This window comes from Stegostoma tigrinum, chromosome 8 (genome assembly GCF_030684315.1).
Source record: "Stegostoma tigrinum isolate sSteTig4 chromosome 8, sSteTig4.hap1, whole genome shotgun sequence".
NCBI lineage: Eukaryota > Metazoa > Chordata > Chondrichthyes > Orectolobiformes > Stegostomatidae > Stegostoma > Stegostoma tigrinum.
Genome location: NC_081361.1, coordinates 7,937,431 through 7,957,185, shown reverse-complemented (window position 1 = coordinate 7,957,185; position 19,755 = coordinate 7,937,431). Strand labels below are relative to the sequence as shown.

General features: G+C 44.8%; 1 protein-coding gene across 1 annotated transcript in view; it reads left to right on the top strand.

The window, feature by feature from the left end:
- LOC125456173 (uncharacterized) overlaps positions 1-19,755 on the top strand; it is a 117,789-nt gene that overhangs the window by 8,892 nt on the left and 89,142 nt on the right. Inside the window, exons 2-4 of the mRNA XM_059648228.1 lie at positions 192-254; positions 4,005-4,239; positions 16,112-16,219. Of these exons, the coding sequence (XP_059504211.1) occupies positions 192-254; positions 4,005-4,239; positions 16,112-16,219 (406 nt within the window). The remainder of the gene's footprint in view (positions 1-191; positions 255-4,004; positions 4,240-16,111; positions 16,220-19,755) is intronic.

Sequence of the window (19,755 nt, the reverse complement as noted above, 5' to 3'; positions counted from 1 at the left end):
ACCCCTTACTTCAAGGTGGCAATGCCCAAATCCCAGGAAAGTCTGGAAAGGTTTTTTAACACCCCCCCCCCCCCCCCCCACCAATTCCAATGTGAAGCCACAAAACGGAGCCTGACTGATGGTTTTTCTGTAGAAGCTGGATATATTATTAAATTACCTGAGTGACAATACAACATCTCATCTGCCCTCAGATACTCCGAGACACATACGATGCTTTTCTTGATCAGGACGATCAGAGATTTCTACATCTCGTGGTAAGGTTGAGAGAGATTCTTTGATTAAACCTGCGCATGATGTTACCAGCAGAGCATAAGTTTGTAAACAGGGGAGATCAGGGCTGGGGTACTGGGCCTCAGTACCTTTTAGCTGTATTTCAATTTTTACTCAGCAGGAAATAAGACCAGTATGATCCCTGTAAACATACCTCTCAACTGTCCATTTAATCTCCTTCCTCACCCCATCTACATTCTTCCCAATCACATACCTGACCTACCCATTTAACACCCTTCCCCATCCCAAGTACACCCTCCCCTAACACAGACCCTACCCACCCATTTAATCCCCTTTCCTACCCCACATGCACCTTCCCCTATCACATATACCCTACCCACCCATCAAGAATTCAGGGAGATAAGCAGTAGATTAAAAAGCAGGACTTCAATGATTGTAATGACTGGAAAACTCCCAGCACCACGTGAAGGCAAGTATGGAAATAGGAAAATAAGACATGTGAATGCATGGCTCAAGCGTTAGTGCAAGAGAGAGGGTTTTAGATCCTTGGATATCTGGGTCTGCTTTTGGGGAAGATGGGACTTGTATACATGGGACAGCCTGTGCTCGAATCACATTGGGCTCAACATCCTTGTAGGTAGGTTTGTTAGTGCTGCTGGGAGGGGTTACATAGAACATAGAACAGCGAGACAGGACACAGAATATTGATGAACAGAGATACATCCAGCTACAGCTAAGGAAGCAAGTCAGAGTAAGTTCAGCATATGCTGAGTGTCAAGAGAGTAAGGCAAGGATGGATGGTCTTTAATGATAGGAGTGTATTAGGTAAGACTGGTGAGTTAATGGCAGGGATTGACATGTGGAAGTACGATATTATTGCCATCACAGAAACATGGCTGAGGGAAGGGCTGGACTGGCAATTTAACATTCCAGGATACAGGATCTTTAGGCGAGACAGAGGAGAATGTAAGAAGTTATGACCCTGTTACATCATTAATTATTGAGTCAATTACTGCAATACAGAGAGATGATGTCTTGGAAGGGTCCTCAAACAAGGCTTTGTGAGTAGAACTTAGGAATGTTAATCGGGCAGCTACATCAGGAATGTATTATAGGTTCCCAAAGAGTAGTGGGAAATAGAGGAGCACATAAGGGGATATGGGGGAGGCAATGGCCTAGTGGTATTATCGCTAGACTGTTAATCCAGAGATCCAAATAATATTCTGGGGACCCAGGTTGAAATCCCACCATGGCAGATGGTGGAATTTGGATTCAATAAATATCTGGAATTAAGAGTCTAATGATGACCATGAATCCATTGTGGATTGTTGGAAAAACCCATCTGGTTCACTAATGCCTTTTAGGGAAGGAAAATGCCATCCTTACCTCGTCTGGTCTACATGTGACTCCAGACCCACAGCAATGTGGTTGACGCTTAACTGCCCTCTGGGCAATTAGGGATGGGCAATAAGTGCTAGCCTAGCCAGTGACACCCTCATCCCGTAAGTGAATAAAGGAAAACAAAAGATTTCACTTTCTCAGCATAAATTGGGATAGTCATAGTGTTAAGGGCTTAGAAGTGGCGAAATTCTCAGTGTATCAAGGGGAGTTTTTTTGTATCAACAGAGAGTAATGATCAATGGATGCTTTGCAAACTGGAGGGAGATTTTCCATGGAGTTCCCCAGGAGTTGGTTTTGGGAGCCTTACCTTTCCTGATAAATATTAATGATCTGAATCTTGGTACATTGGGGGACAATTCCAAAGTTTCTGGATTGTACAAAGCTGGAAGAATTGTGAACTATGGTGTGGACAGCGAAGAACCTCAAAAAGACGAAGGTTGGTAGAGCGGGCAGTCAGGTAATGAATGAAGTTCTATATGGAGAAATGTAACTTTTGTACAACCAGGAGAACAGGATATAAAAGCAAGGAGGTGGTGCTAAATTTGTGACAGCACCCATTCAGGCTCATCTGGAGAATTGTGCCCAGTTCTTTACCAGGATGCTCTTTAGGAAGGATATGAAGGGATTGGAGTGAGTGCAGAAGAGCTTGATGAGAATGGTTTGCAGGGATAAGAAATTCTTGTAGGTAGATTGGAGAATTGGGACAGTCTTCCACAGAGGAAGAAGACTGAGGGGAATTCAATCAATTTTATTACGTTATTCCAACACTGGAATATTCTGACTGGGATATTCCAACTGTGTTTCCAATATTCCACCGCTGGGATATTCCATTTGCCGTTCCCTATCCAACACTGGGATGTTAGTTGGCTGGATGGCAGGGTTTGTGATGCAAACAGCATGGGTTCAGTTCCAGTACCAGCTGCGATCACCGTGAAGGATTTTCCTTTCCAATTTCTCCCCTCGCCTGAGATGTGGTGACTATCAGGTTAAACCACAACCAGCCCTCTCCCTGTTGCCCCCTCACCCCTCTCTCTCTCTCTCTCTCTCTCTCTCTCTCTCTCTCATACACACTCTCACTCACTCTCTCTCTCTGTCTCTCTCTCCCTCCCTCCACTGAGTCCTACGACCCAGTGGGACTATGGGGACTTTAGCTTTAATTAATTCCCTGTCTAAGTCAATGGGTTGCCTCCAATTCCATGAGTTCTCATTCTTGTAATGCGACCATAAGATGTTGCCATGGCTGATCTGATAACCCCATAACCCATAACTAAATTATCAATTTCACCCTTGAATATCCTTAATGACCCAGCCTCCACAGCCCTCTGTGGTAAAGAGGAAGCATAATTCTTCCTGAAAATCCACTATCCAAAGACACTCCCAAATTGACTGTATTAGCAATTCCTCAATAAATATTCTGCTCAGCAACCCTTTACAAACTTCTGTTTTCTCTGACCAGTTCCTCTGTGATAACAGATTGGAACTCCTTCACTCCACAGGCCTTGTGGCGAAGTTTCAATGAAGACCAGGGTCATTCTGTTTAACTTGGCTTTCCTATAGCCGTCACGTCTCTGCTGCGCAAGAGCAGCCCGTGTCAAAAATCCTGGGCTCGTGACCATGTGACAGTTCAAATGTGAAATGTAATTCGACAATAAAAGGCTTGTTCCTCTGTGTGCTTTGTGTGGGTAAGTTACCACCAAAGTCAATCTCTCATGCTTCTGATTACTAATCTGGATCTTGCAGTTCCAAGTTTGCAGATGATGCAAAACTTGGAAAAATTGTAAACGGTGAGGAGGATTGTGTGTAACCCCAAGAAGACATTAGAATTTGGTGGAGTGGGAGGGTAGGTGGCAGATGAGGTTCAATGCAGAGAAATGTGATGTGATGCACTTTTGGTCAGAAAAACATTGAAAGAGAATATAAAGTAGGGGGTACAATTTATTACAATCTAAGGGATTTGTACAGATTATTGTAAATGGCAGGACAAGTAGAGACGGCAGTAAACAAAGCATACAGTGTTCTCAGCTTTATTAATAGGGGCATAAAATACGAGAGAAAGGACATGATGTTGAACTTGTACAAAACACTTTGATCTCAGCTAGAATATTGTGTACACTCGTGGGCACCACATTAAAGAGAGTGCAGCAGGGAATTACTAGAATGGCAGCATGGATTAGAAGCATTAGCTATGAGGATAGATTGCAGAATGGGTCCAGAAATGTAGTGGACACAGATTCAGTTGAGGCATTCAAGAGAGTTATTTGGATAGCAAAGGTATGCGGGAATATGGGGAAGAAGCGGGAGGTAGACTCTAGAAAATAGATCCAGGGCAGGCATGGTGCACCGTAATAATTCTGTGATTTATGTTTATTAAGGCTGGAACCAAACCAAATGATCCAAACGCCTGGACGCATTGTAAGAAAAGCCCCCCCTTGCCTGACGACATTTATATCAGGCGGATGGCACAGTCCTTACTCCTGGCACAGGCATGCTCTGTCCTTGGGGACACCGAGACTCTGATGGATGAAGATTGGAAGGAGATAGCTCGGGAGGACATTACCAGCCTAGGCTCCATGCAAATATTCAGACGACCGGAGTCCAAAGAAACTGGTGAGAGGAAATGGAGCACAAACCGTGGCCTGCTTTAGACACGGGGAGGCGGTGGCCTAGTGGTATTGACAATGCACTATTAATCTAGAGGGGCCCAGGTAATATCCTGGGTTCAAATCCTGCCATGGCAGATGGTGGAATTTGAATTCACTGGCAAAAAAAATCTGAAATCGAGTCTAATGATAACTATTGTTGGGGGAAATGACCCATCTGGCTCACTAATGTTCTGGAAGGAAGGGAACTGTTATCCTTACCTGGTTTGGCCTACATGTGACTCCAGACCCACAGCAATGTGGTTGTCTCTCAACTGCCCTCTGAACAATTAGGGATGGGCAATAAGTGCTGGCCTAGGTAGTGACACCCTCATCCCATGAATGAATTAAAAACAACTGTACATAATAATTAAGATGTGATTTCACCAATTCCCTTTATAACTAAAGTATAATGCCCTCAATTTTACATTCCACTCCCTTTGTATAAAGAATAGCATCCAATTAGTCATCTTGATTACATGTTGTATTTGCATACTAATATATGCATAATGTACAGTGTGTCTTAAGCTGGAAAACTAATTTCTCTTTCAGTGAGGTCACTCATACTGAGGCTAATTATTTCTCATTGTAGATAGCCATTTTCCAAATATGATTTTGGTTGCTACACATTCATTTCTAAGTGGGCCCACTCCCCGTCAATTCTAAGGAAGCACACCTAATTCGTCAATTCCACCTAAGGGCTTTTTCAATGCTGAAAAGCCATTGCTTGTCCATTTTCTCATCAGTCCGGACTCCGCCTGCAATAAAATGGTTCTCAGTTGTTTAGATTCCAGTCTGGCTGAGGATTGAGCAGTGTAAACTTACCTCCACAAATTAGACATTGTGTTGAATGAGAATCTGCAGCAGGATGTGTGTCTCACTGTTGTAACAAGCCTAATGTGTAGAGTTCTTTGCTCAGGCATTGGGCAGTTTAATTACCCTTTTATGAGAATGAATTTTTTGCATTCTTATTTATTGGGAAGTAAATCTTCAAACATTATAATCCCTCATTGAGACTGAGTTTCTCGAAACAGGTTCCTTCATGGTTGGTGCTCAATTATCTGAAGACGTCAGAAACAGGGAATTAAAGTATGATGTTTATGGTGAGAGGGGGCACTTCTATTGTTTTCTGGAATGTGAGCGTCACTGTCCGGTCCAGCATTTTGTGTCCATCCCTAGTTGCCCTTGAGAAGGTGGTAGTGTGCTGCCTCCTTGGACTGCTGCATTCCGTTTGTAGGTAATGCCCTTAGGGATGGAATTGCAGGATTTTGAACTAGTACCAATGAAGGAACAGCGATATATTTTGGATTCAGATTATGTCTTGACTGAAAAATCACTCCTTTTTCAAAAAAAGGAGATATGCAATAAGTGGGAACCAGTTATTTTGACCTCTGTTGTGTGGAAGTTGCTGAAGTCAGTCATAAAGGAGGAGATAATTAAACACTAGGGTGGAAAAAGAAACTCAATTCATCAGTGTTAGCATGGTTTCAAGAAGGACAAACTTGACAAACTTTCTGAAGTTCTTTGAGAATGTAACCAGCAAGGTGGATAATGGGGATCCAGTAGATGTGATATATCTAGACTTCAAGAAGGCATTTGACAAGGTGCCACATAAGAGACTAATCCAGAAGGTTGTATCCCAGGGGGTTAAGGGTAGATTATTGGCTTGGAAGTAAGATTGGCTAACTGACAGAAACCGGAGGGATGGGATAAATGTGTCCTTCTCTGGATGTTGAACTGTAACTCATGAATAGGCAGAGGTACGCTGAGCAGGAGTGGACACGGGACTGGTGAGTAAGTGAGGTAATATATTTGTGTGGTTGCGTTACCGGAAACATTACCCGGGTAGTGTCTCCCACCCATCCTCCTCCTCTAACCAAAAAAAAGGCTCTGTGTGCCTGATTGGTAAGGTAACAAGTTTATTTTTTATTCTTTATTTTTTAACAGTCTCTTTGGGAATTTAGAATAATGGGAACGGAGGTCAGGGCAGTTGAATGTTCCTCCTGCAGAATGTGGGAGGTAAGGGTCACCACTAGTGTCCCTGCTGACTACATCTGCGGGAAGTGCACCCAACTCCAGCTCCTCGAAAAGCATGTTAGGGAACTGGAGCTGGAGCAGGATGAACTTCGGATCATTCAGGAGGCAGAGGGGGTTATTGAGAGGAGTTACAGTAAGGTAGTCACTCCTCAGGTACAAGAAAAAGGCAGATGGGTTACGGTCAGGGGACCGAAAGGGAACCGGCAGACAGTGCCAGGGATCTCCTGTGGCCATTCCCCTCAACAATAAGTATACTGTTTTGGAACTGTTGGGGGGGACGACTTAGCAGGGGAAAGCAGTAGGGCACAAGTCTCTGGCACAGAGTCTGTCCCTGCTGCTCAGAAGGGAAGGGGGAAGAGGAGCAGAGCAGTAGTCATTGGGGACTCCATAGTTAGGGGGACAGAAAGGAGGTTCTGTGGGGACGAGAGAAACTCACGGTTGGTGTTTTGCCTCCAGGTGCCAGGGTGCGTGATGTCTCTGATCGTGTTTTTGGGATCCTTAAGGGGGAGGGGGAGCAGCCCCAAGTCGTGGTCCACATTAGCACCAACGACATAGGTAGGAAGAGAGATGGGGATTTAAGGCAGAAATTCAGGGAGCTAGAATGGAAGCTGAGAGCTAGGACGAACAGAGCTGTTGTCTCTGGTTTGTTGCCCGTGCCAGTGCTAGTGAGGCGAGGAATAGGGAGAGAGAGGAGTTGAACACATGGCTACAGGGATGCTGCAGGAGGGAGGGTTTTGGATTCTTGGATAATTGGGGCTCTTTCTGGGGTAGGGGGGACCTCTACAAGCAAGATGGTCTTCACCTGAACCAGAGTGGTACCGATGTCCTGGGGGGGATATTTGCTAACGCTATTTGGGTGGGTTTAAATTAATTCAGCAGGGGGATGGGCACCAAAATTGTAGTTCGACTATAGAAAAGGTTGAGACTAGGGAGGTCCGAAATCAAGTTTCAGGGACGCAAGACGGCACTGGCAAGCAAGAAGTTGGTTTGAAGTGTGTCCACTTCAACACCAGGAGCGTCTGGAATAAGGTGGGTGAACTTGCAGCATGGGTTAGTACCTAGGACTTCGATGTTGTGGCCATTTTGGAGACATGGATAGAGCAGGGACAGGAATGGTTGTTGCAGGTTCCAGGATTTAGATGTTTCAGTAAGAACAGAGAAGATGGTAAAAGGGGGGATGGAGGTGTGGCATTGTTGGTCAAGGACAGTATTACAGTTGCAGAAAGGATGTTTGGGGACTTGTCAACTGAGGTAGTATGGGCTGAGGTTAGAAACAGGAAAGGAGAGGTCACCCTGTTGGGAGTTTTCTATAGGCCTCCGAATATTTCCAGAGATGTAGAGGAAAGGATAGCAAAGATGATTCTCGATAGGAGTGAGAGAGACAGGGTAGTTGTCATGGGGGACTTCAACTTTCCAAATATTGACTGGGAACACTGTAGTTCGAGTACTATAGATGGGTCAGTTTTTGCCCAGTGTGTGCAGGAGGGCTTCCTGACACAGTATGTAGATAGGCCAACAAGGGGCGAAGCCACATTAGATTTGGTACTGGGTAATGAGCCTGGCCAGGTGTTAGATTTGGAAGTAGGTGAGCACTTTGGTGATAGCAATCACACTTCTGTTATGTTTACTTAAGTGATGGAAAGGGATAGGTGTATACCACTGGGCAAGAGTAATAGCTGGGGGAAAGGCAATTACGATGAGATTAGGCAAGATTTAGGGAGCATAGGATGGGGAAGAAAACTGCAGGGGATGGGCACATTAAAAATGTGGAGCTTATTCAAGGAAAAGCTCCTGTGTCTCCTAGATAAGTATGCACCTGTCAGGCAGGGAGGAAGCTGTAGAGCGTGGGAGCCGTGATTTACGAAGGAAGTGGAATCTCTGGTCAAGAGGAAGAAGAAGGCTTCTGTTAGGATGAGATGTGAAGGCTCAGTTAGGGCGCTTGAGGGCTACGAGGTAGCCAGGAAAGACCTAAAGAGAGAGCTCAGAAGAGCTAGGAGGAGACATGAGAAGTTGTTAGCGGATAGGATCAGGGTAACCCCAAGGCTTTCTATAGGTATTTAAGGAATAAAGGAATGATGAAAGTAAGATTAGGGCCAATCAAGGATAGTAGTGGTAAGTTGTGTGTGGACTCAGAGGAGATAGGGGAAGCACTAAATGAATATTTTTCAACAGTATTCACTCTAGAAAACGACAATGTTGTCGAGGAGAATACTGAGATACAGGCTACTAGACTAGGTGGGATTGAGGTTCACAAAGAAGAGGTATTAGAAATCCTACAGAGTGTGAAGATAGATAAGTAACCTGGGCCAGATTGGATTCATCCTAGGATCCTCTGGGAAGCCAGGGACGAGATTGCCGAGCCTTTGGCATTGATCTTTAACTCGTCATTGTCTACAGGAATAGTGCCAGATGACTGAAGGATAGCAAATGTGGTTCCCCTGTTCAAGAAGGGGAGTAGAGACAACCCTGGTAATTATAGACCAGTGAGCCTTACCTCACTGTTGGAAAAGGTTATAAAGGATAGGATTTAGGAATTATAGGATTTATAATCATCGAGAAAATAATAAATTGATTAGGGATAGTCAGCACGGTTTTGTGAAGGGAAGGTCGTGCCTCACAAACCTTATTGAGTTCTTTGAGAAGGTGACCAAACAGGTAGATGAGAGTAAACCGGTTGATGTGGTGTATATGGATTTCAGCAAGGCGTTCAATAAGGTTCTCCACAGTAGGCTATTGTACAAAATGCGGAGGAATGGAATTGTGGGAGATATAGCAGTTTTTATCGGAAATTGGCTTGCTGAAAGAAGACAGAGGGTGGTAGTTGATGGGAAATGTTCATCCTGGAGACCAGTTACTAGTGGTGTACCACAAGGGCCGGTGTTGGGTCCACTGCTGTTTGTCATTTTTATAAATAACCTGGATGAGGGCGTAGAAGGATGGGTTACTAAATTTGCAGACGACACTAAGGTCGGTGGAGTTGTGGATAGTGACGAAGGATGCTGTAGGTTGCAGAGAAACATAGATAAGCTGCAGAGCTGGGCTGAGAGGTGGCAAATGGAGTTTAATGCGGACAAGTGTGAGGTGATGCACTTTGGTAGGAGTAACCGGAAGGCAAAGTACTGGGCTAATGGTAAGATTCTTAGCAGTGTAGATGAGCAGAGAGATCTCGGTGTCCATGTACACAGATCCTTGAAAGTTGCCACCCAGGTTGACAGGGCTGTTAAGAAGGCATACAGTGTTTTAGCTTTTATTAATAGAGGGATCGAGTTCCGGAACCAAGAGGTTGTGCTGCAGCTGTACAAAACTCTGGTGCGGCCGCACTTGGAGTATTGCGTACAGTTCTGGTCACCACATTATAAGAAGGATGTGGAAGCTTTGGAAAGGGTGCAGAGGAGATTTACTAGGATGTTGCCTGGTATGGAGGGAAGGTCTTATGAGGAAAGGCTGAGGGACTTGAGGCTGTTTTCGTTAGAGAGAAGAAGGTTGAGAGGTGACTTAATTGAGACATATAAAATAATCAGAGGGTTAGATAGGGTGGATAAGGAGAGCCTTTTTCCTGGGATGGTGACGGCGAGCACGAGGGGGCATAGCTTTAAATTGAGGGGTGAAAGATATGGGACAGATATCAGAGGTAGTTTCTTTACTCAGAGAGTAGTAAGGGAATGGAAAGCTTTGCCTGCAACGGTAGTAGATTCACCAACTTTAAGTACATTTAAGTCGTCATTGGATAAGCATATGGACGTAAATGGAATAGTGTAGGTTAGATGGGCTTGAGATCGGTATGACAGGTCGGCACAACATCGAGGGTCGAAGGGCCTGTACTGTGCTGCAATGTTCTATGTTCTATATAGGGGTGCGTCAAGGTTCAGTTCTAGGAATTCAAATATTTGCAATCTTAATAAATGATCTACAAGCAGGGACAGAGTGTAACGTAGCAAAATTGGCAGATGGTACTAACATCGGTGGAAAAGCAGGCAGTGATGAGGAGATGTAGAGTTTACAGATGGATATTGATAGGCTAGGAGACAGGCCAGAATCTGGCAGATGGAGCATAATGTGGATAAGTGTGAGGTTGTTCATTTTGGCCGGAAACATACAAGGACAAATGATTGTTGAAGCACAAAGCAGATTTGAAGCGCATCAGTGCAGACGGATCTAGGTGTCCTTGTGCATGAAACACAGAAATGGATTATGTAGGTGCAGCATATAATAAGAAAGGCAAATGGAATCTTGGCTAAGATAACAAGGTGTACAGCTGGATGAACACAGCAGGCCAAGCAGCATCTTCGGAGCAGGAAAGCCGATGTTTCAGGCCGAGACCCGTCATCAAAAATCCTTGGCATTTATTGCAAAAGGACAAGATTATTAAAAAAAAGTTACAATTATGTGAGGCCTTGGTAAGGCCGCACCTGGAGTATTGTGTCCAGTTTTCGTCTCTGTACTTGATGAAGGATGTAGTGGCACCGGAGGCAGTTCAGAGGACGTTCACCAGATCAGTTTCAGGGATAAAAGGTCTGTTCTATGAGTTGAATAGCTTGGGTTTGTACTCGCTGGCGTTCAATAGCATGAGTGACGATCTGATTGAAGTATATAAAACGCTAAAAGGGATTGATAAGGTGGATGTTGAACAGATGTGCCTCCTTGTGGGACAGCCCCAAACAAGAGGTCAGAGAAATGGAGTGAGAGGAGTTAGGTTCAAAATTGAGGTGAGCAGAAACGACTTCTCTCAGAGGCTTGTGAATCTGCCCCAGAATACAGTGGAGAATCAATCAACAGATTCAAGAAAAAAAAAGATATGTTTCTGATGAAAAGTAGAATAAAGGGCTATGGGGAGCAGGCAGGAGAGTGGAGTTGAGACCAGGATGAGATCAATCAGGATCATGTTAAATGGCAGATGGGCCCAAAGGGCTGTATTGCCTACTCCTGCTCGTAATTCCCATATTGAAGGGGAACTTGCAGGGAGTGTTGTTCCCATCCGTCTGCTGCCCATGTCCTTCTAGATGGAAGTGGTCATGAGTTTGGAAGGTGCTGTCTGAGGATTAAATTTCTGCAGTGCATCTTGTAGAGAGGACACACTGCTGTTGTTGAGTGTCAGTAAGGGAGGGAGTGAATGTTTGGGTGTTCCAGTCAAGCGGGCTGCTTTGCCCTGGATTGTGTTGAGCTTCTTGTGTGTTGTTAGAGCCTCACCCGTCTGGGCAAGTGGGCAGTATTCCATCACACTCCTGACTTATGCCTTGTAGATGGTGGGACAAGCTTTGGAGAGTCAAGAGGTGAGTTACTCACCGTGGTATTCCTAGCCTTCGACCTGTGACTCTATCACCAGAGGGCCGTTCTCCCATTTGTGAGAGAGAGAGAGTTGACTGATGGTGGTTTAACCCAAGGGTCACCACACTTTGGACTAGGAGTGAGGTGGAGAAAAAGAGTCCTTTATATTGAACTCAGCCGGTGGGAGAATTGAACCCACCCTGCATCGCTAACCAGCCATTCAGCCAACTGAGCTAACCGACCAACACCTTCTTGGTCACCACCATCGTAGGTATCCGTGTTTTTGAAGCTGGAAGCATTCCGCTGCCAGTTTGATATTGATGTCATGCCCATGTGACAGGACATGAGTTGGATTCTGAGAAGCCTCACGAGAAGCCATCTCAGATGCAACCAGGGCGGTAGTCAGTCTCAGTTTACCCACTCCTTACCCTTTTGCCATCTGCCAGACTGATTTGGAATGGTGGAGTATTTACCCCATGCAGAGGAGCATTGATCACAGTCTGCCTGTACCTGCCAGGGTAGCCCGGTTTTGATGCCTTTTGCATGATGTCATGTGACCACTTGCTGCACCACTACATCATCGATGCTCTCTGCTTTCTGTACCCAGCTTCCCTTCTGCTCTCTCCATTGCCTGTTTCACACCTCATGTCTCTTATCCAAAAAGGGAGCCATACATTTTTCTCATGGTTTTAACTCAGCTTTGGACTGCCTCTTGCTCATCAGCCCCATCAAACTACAGCAATGTGATTTGAAACAAATTAAAGTCAGCATTTCCAAATTGGAAAGCAGTTTTGGTTTAAAGTCCAGCCTCTCTGGTATGCCATAATTCCATACACTCTTTGAATTACGTTGTCTGATCTATCACTGCCTGTTAAATCCACATTTGATCTGGCAACAACTGGAACAATAAGAGACAACCAGAATGATCCCAGTGTTGGACTATTGGGAGCAGAATTAGCAAAATCCCAGGATTGGAATCTTGGAAAGAGAATAGAATAATCCCAGTGTTGGAATATTAGAAGAAGAATTAGGTTAATCACAATTTGAAATATTGCAAACAGAATTAGAGTAATCACAGGATTGGAATATTGGAAGCGTAATTGGTATAATTCAAGTGTTGGAATATTGGAACCACAAGAGGGATAATCCCAGAGTTTGAATGCTAGGAAGTTGATAAGGAAATCCCAATGTTGAAATATTAGAAATGAGATTGGGAGAATCCCAGTGTTGAAATAATAGTAACAAAAACAATTAATCTCAGTGCTCGAATATTGAAACACAATGAGGACAGTCAGTGTTGGAATATTGGAGACATGATCGGGAAAATCCCAGTGTTAGAATATTGGAAACACGATTGTAATATTCCAGTGTTGGAATATTGGAAACATGATTGGATATCAGAGTTGTGGAACATTGGAAATGAGATCAGAGTATCCCAGTGCTGGGATATTAGGAAAATGACTGTGGAATATCCCAATGTTGGAATATTGAAAACACGATTGAAATATAAGAAACATGACCAGAATATCCCACTGTTGGAATTTCCCATTGCTGGAATATTGCAAACCTGATCAGAATATTCCAGTGTTGCAATATCAGAAACGTGATCAGAATATCCCTGTTGGAGTATTGAAAATATGATTGGAATATCCCAGTGGTGGATTATCGGAAACATCACCAGAATATCCCAGTGTTGGAGTATTGGAAAAATGATTGGGATATTCCCATGTTGGAGCAGTCAGACTGAAGGTGAAGATGTGCACATTTGATACGAGCAGAGAGAAACATTCTGATGTTTCCAGTAAGTTAGTCATAGTCTCGCAATGTGCATGTCCTCCTCTTCTGATCACCAGCCTCTGCAATTGACACTGGAAGCAGTCTTCCCAATGATGGAATTAGGAGATTCAGGCTAGACATTCTCTACTTTGCCATGAGTTGACAGTTGATGAGGAATTTGATGTTAGCAGGCCTTTGCTCTTTAAGAGTTTTACTTTCTAATTGGGTGACTGCAGATCGTTGCCTCTCTGGACTGAGTGGGAATAAGTTGTCAATTACATGCCATCTTTGTAGCCTGTCTTCATGCAGCTATTGAGGAAGAGGTTGTATTGATACCTTTCATACCTCAAAAGGTTACAAAGTGATTTTTCCAATCAGCAAAGTGCCTTTGAGCTATAGTCATTCTCCTAACGTAGAGAGAGTGGCAGCCAATTTCCACACAGAAATGGGTTGTGGGGTAAATGTTTCCTGGGCAGAGGCCCCTTTCCCCCGCTCTCTTCTCAATTGCACCCCCAGATCTACCTGAGGCAACAGGCAGAACCTGTCTAAGGGCTTGTTTGAAGTTTGGCATCTCTGACAATGCTGCACGCCCTATCGCACTGCATCATGGGGAAGGGGGACAGCAGTCTGGATCTGGCCTGGCCTGACTCTTTTGAATGTGCCACTTTTGAGATGGGAAGCCAGAGGCTGACAGGGTTTTAAAAGTAGCAAAGACAGTGCCGCAGAAAATTGCGATTGAAGCCATCTTAGTTTATTTTTGTAGGCGGAAACAGCACAGAACCACCAGCGGGCGGCAGTGAAATGGATAGAAACACGAACCAGAATCCAGACTGTCATCTGCAACAATATGGGCCGAATGATTTTTTTTTTCTCTTGCATGGTTTCAATAAAAACAAGGTGCCTTCCACTTCCCCCACCACAACACTGTCTCTCAAATGTTTCTTCCTCCTCAGGCCCAGCTGTCAGCCTGTTACCTTGAGTGTTTGAAACTCAGAATCATTGATGATGAGGATTGATGTGGCACGATGCCTAGGCCCTTCTGTCAAAGTGAAATGTTTCCAAACCCTTGACTATGAATTGCCCCAGCGCTGAGTTTGGTTTGTGAGGAAAGTAGCATGATCGTCTTGCTGAAGTTGCCTCAACCCAGTGTTTACCTGAGGTCTGGGAAAGGGGTTAATGGCTGAAGGACTGGCCATGCCCAGAGCTATGTTGCAGCTGGATCACCCGCTCTGTTTGGGTTAGCGCTTTACTGCGCTCTTAACCCGCAATTGACGTCAGCACATGTGAATACACTCTTCAAACAGGCTTAAAGATGACCCAGCTCCCCCAACCAGGGACTAATCACGCTGTGTGCTGAGCCATGGAACTGTAGATGCCCAGGAGAGCCATCCTACTTTAATTTCCCAATCTCTGTTCTCATCTGACTCTGGGCAGTGGTCACTGAGAATGTTGTCAGGCTGAGTATGGCCAGAGAAAATGTGAGCAGCTGGAGAGACAGAGTGTGTGTGGGTGGGTGTGTGCGTGTGGACAATTGTGCCTTACTGTGAAAGTACCAGTTGGTATTCATTTGAATGTGGGAAGTTGGTGCCTTTGGCAGCCAGCATTTTTTGCCCATCCTTTATTGAACTGAGGCCTTGTTCTGCCATTGCTAAGGGCAACAGCGAGACAACCACATTGCTCTGGGTTTGGAGTCACACGCAGGCCAAACTGGGTAAGGAACGCAAATTTCCATCCCTATAGGAATAATAGTGCACAGTGTGGATTTTCACAACCATCGATGATTTGAACTCATGTCTTTTAGAGCATTAACGTGGGCCTCTAGATTGAACGCGCAACAGTATTATTCCTCTGTCATAGTTTCTCTGCTCCCAATTGTTGCCCTGTTTCCCTACTCTGATCATTATCCCAACCCCTTGTTCCTGATCATTATTCCATGCCCCTGCTCCGGATCGTGATCCTGCTTCTCTGACCCTGATCATTAACCCATGCTTTCCGTTTCCACTCGTTATCCCATCTCCTATTCCTGATCGTTATCCCACTCCCCTGCTCTCAATTGTTATGCTGTTTCCTTGCTTCTGATCACTACCCTGTGTCCCTGCTCTCTATCATTACCCCATTCCCTGCTGTTGACCGTTATTCCGCATTCCAGCTCCTAATCACTATCCCATGTCCCGCCTCCCAGACATTACCCTTTCCTGCTCCTGATTGTTACCCTGTGTGCCAGACTCCAGCTATTATCTACAATGAATTGATTGAATTTTCAATCAATCCTCAGAGTTCCTAGTTCCAATCATTGTCCAGAATGTGTGACCCTGACCTTTATCTGTAATTGCTGCTCCTGATTATTTTCCAGTATTCATTTTCCCCATCATTATCTCAAATTCCTGCTCCCAGTTCTACTCCAGGATTTCAGCTCCTTTTCACTGCCCCCTATGTTATCTGGAGTTTCGCATCCAATCTTGATCTGGAGCTGGGGCTTCCAGCCTTTTTCTGGAGCTCCCTGTGAACATTTCACTGCTTCCCCACGAGACGAATCACATGGAACTACATCCACGCTGAAAGCTCCTTTCCTGTGTGAGTTGGAACTTTGAGATTGTCAGTGTTGAGCTGGGTTATCATGTGATATGGACTTATTGACCAATCCTTCACAGTCTCTGAACAGACTCAAAGTGTAGAACCACCTCCTGTGTTTGGAAATGAGTCATTGATCTTGTTGCTTCCTGTTTGATCTCCCTGTCTCTGACCCCTAACCCTCACAACAGACATCAAGGATATGACCTTTCAGGAGCTAGCACTGAAGTTCCCAAAAATGGCGATTGAGGAACTGAGCAAGAACTTTCTGCAATACCACAAGAAGTTGATCCTCCTAGGTATGTACATACGTGGGAAAATACCAGTCCCATCAACTCACTGGATAGATCTCTGACTAAGTGAAGCTACTGTATTGTATTGTATCACTGGATTTCCCTTTTCAGCAGTTAACACAGTTTGATCACATTATCCAGTAACTCCATTCTGTTGGCCATAAGTCAGTGACAAATTTTACAGCAATGTACAGATTCTAGTTAAACTGTACACTGCAGCACCCAGTGGTAAAGTCCTGCAAATAGTCACCAGTGCCTAGTTAAACAGGACACATCAGCCAGTGTGTAGTCTACTTAAACAGCACCAGTCCACAAAGTCTAGTTGAGTAGCACATTAAATAGACCTTGTAAACAGCACACTATAGTGACTAGCCTAGAGTTTACGTAAAATGCACACTACAGCAACCATTCTACAGAGTCTAGTTAAGTCTCACACAGCAGCAACCAGTCTACAGAGTCCAGTTAGTATTGCAAAACAAAAAATCCATTTAAAGAATACTGAAGGCCTAACAAAAAAGAAAACTGAACTGCTGATTGAAACTGTAGCATTGTCTCCCGATAAATACAGAATTATTTCTTGAACACAGTGCTTTGGTGGGAAGACAAATGATGTCAAGACAATGATATTGCTCACAGATAGCGTTGTGGGTGATAATTGGGGGTGTAATCACTCAATCATCTCCAGTCTCATTTGGATCTGTGCTGCCATTCGCTGCAGCATTGGGTATGTATTGGATATGCACTTCCTGCTCCCTGTTCTGATACTGAGCTGCTTTTGTGATATTCCTACCTGGGTCAAAATTGGGTGCAGTCATTATGGACTGAACCTCGAATGGATGGAATTCTTCTGGATTCAAAATTTTGTAGCATGATTATTGGGCTTTCTAACTGTTCCAGTCTGGCACTGTGAAGAGGGATTTTAATCTGAATATTCTCAAACTAGAAGCTATGAATAAACCACGAGATCCACTCCCCGCTGAAGCCCAAGTGTGAGGTGCTCAAGTTGGGTGGCCCTGACCTTTACACAAAATCTAGGTACGATCTTTGCAAAGCCATCAAGAGACAATGCCAGACTAAGTTAGAATCCCAGCCTAATCACACGAAAACATATCATTTGTGGCAAGGCTTACAGAGTATAATGGGCTACAAAGCAAAGTCTTATTAGAATTGCTGTCAACACTGCACCCCTCCCGATGAGCTCAATGTATTGTATGCTCCTTTTGGACAGAAGCTCAGTGAAATAATGTCACCTGCCCTTGACAGCCACAGGTACACCTTGCACCCACAGTCAGCGCTGCAGATGTCAGATTGGCCTTCTTGAGGGTGAACCTACAGAAAGCCCAGACGGAGTCCCCAGTTGTGAATTCAGATCCTGTGTGGACCAGCTGGCGGGAGTATTCACAGATATCTTCAACCTCTCCTTACTCCAATCTGAGGTCCCATCTGCTTTGAGATGACCACCATCGTCATGGTACCAAAGAAAAATCAGGCAACGTACCTTGATGACTTCCACCCGATGGCTCTGACATCCATCATCATGAAGTGCTTTGAGAGGTTAGTAATGGCACACATCATCTTCAGCCTCCCAGATTGTCTTGATCCATTACAATTTGCCCACCATCGCGACAGGTCCATAACAGACACCATGTCTCCAGCCCTACACTCACCCCTGGGAACATTTGGATGACAAGGAGGTCTCCTGCCTCCTATTTATTGACTTGAGCTCCGTCTTCAACACCATAATTCTAACAATACTCAGCTCCAAACTCCGAGACCTGGGACTCTGCACCTGGATGCTCGACTTGCTGACCCGCGTACAGTGATCACTGAGGATAGGCGACAATACTACCTCCACCATAATCCTCAGCACCAGTGCCCCACAAGGCTGTGTACTGAGCTCCTTTATATACTCCTTATACACTCACAACTGTGTGGCCAAATTCACTGTAACTCCATTTTATAAATTTGCTGATGACACCATCATAGTGGGTCAGATCTCAACAAGACAGAGCACAGGAAAGAGAGAGAGAACATTACGGCATGCTGTAAAGACAACAATCTCTCCCTCAGTATCAACAAAACAAAGAAAATGGTCAGTGACTTGAGGAAGTGGAGTGGAGGGCACACCCTTGCCTGTATCAATGGGGGTGAGGTGGAGGTGGTCGAGCTTCAAGTTTCCTGGAGTAAATATCACCACCAATCTGTCCTGGTCCACCAGCGTTGATGCTAAGTCAAGAAAATGCACCAACACCTCTACGTCCTCAGAAGGCTAAGGAAATTTAGCACATCCATAAAGACGCCCTCTAATTTTTATAGCAGCACCATATAGAGCATCCTATCTGGATGCAAAACAGTTTGGTATGGCAACTTCTGCCCAAAATCGCAAGAATCTTCAGAGAGCTGTGAACACAGTCTTGTCCATCATGAAGCCCAGTCTTCCTTCCATTGACTCCATCTGTACTTCGCACCCTGGTTATACCCTCTTCCACCCTCTTCCATTGGGCAGAAGATACAAAAGTTTGAAAACACATACCGACAGGTTTAAGGACAACTTCTTCCCTGCGGATTATCAGACTTATGAATGGATCTCTCATTAGAGTTGATATTTCCCTGCACCTTCTCTGTAGCTGTAACGGTATATTCTGCATTCTGTTCTCTTAACCTGATATACTTCTGTAAGGTATGGTTTGCCTGGATAGCGCACAAAACAATACTTTTCACTGTATCTTGGTGCATGTGACCAGAATAAACCAAAACAAGATATCAAATAACAATTGTCATTCAGCAGAGTGACCCTGAATCTGACAGAAAACCAGGTCCAATTTAGGATTGAGGGAATGGGAATGCTGGCCATCTTGAAGAAGGTTTCGCTGCTTCATGAGAATCACCCAGTTAGATGATGAGGAATCTGCCGTCTCCCATTGGAAACATCGTACTTTCCTGTTCGAGGGTGAGTCTGCAAAGTGACCCCTAGCAGGAGAGTGGTCATGGATGGGACAGCACAGAAACGGACACGTAAAGGTTTACCGTGGTGAATGTGTGGCCTACAAGCAAAGACGTGACTCCACTGCCTTTTGTATACTAAGGGCCTACCTCCAGCACAGACATGCCCGGGGCTGACTCAGGGTTTGTGTGGGACTTGGAAATAGATCAGGAACCAGGAGTTGGGCCAGTGAGGGATGCGAGAGAGCTAGATGCCCCCGAAGAAGTAGTGCTCTGCCTGAATCCTCCAAACCTACTCGTCATGTTCTTCATCCCCTCCTGAAGAACACGATCTTTCACAGAAATTGCTGGGGCAGAGGAAGGCTGCTTGGCCCCATGTCTCTGTACTAGTTCTCTAAGCATCAAAGCTCAGTGCTAATTGCCTGTCTTTTCACCGTGACCCTGTGCGTTGTTTCTGTTTAGCCATCCAATGCCCCTCTTGAATGTCTCGACTGAAGCTGCCTCCACTACACTTCCAGGCTGCAAATTCCAGACCTGGACCACTCACTGGGTGGGAAACCACTCACCTTGCATTTGCTCCTATCACAAATTTCTTCAAA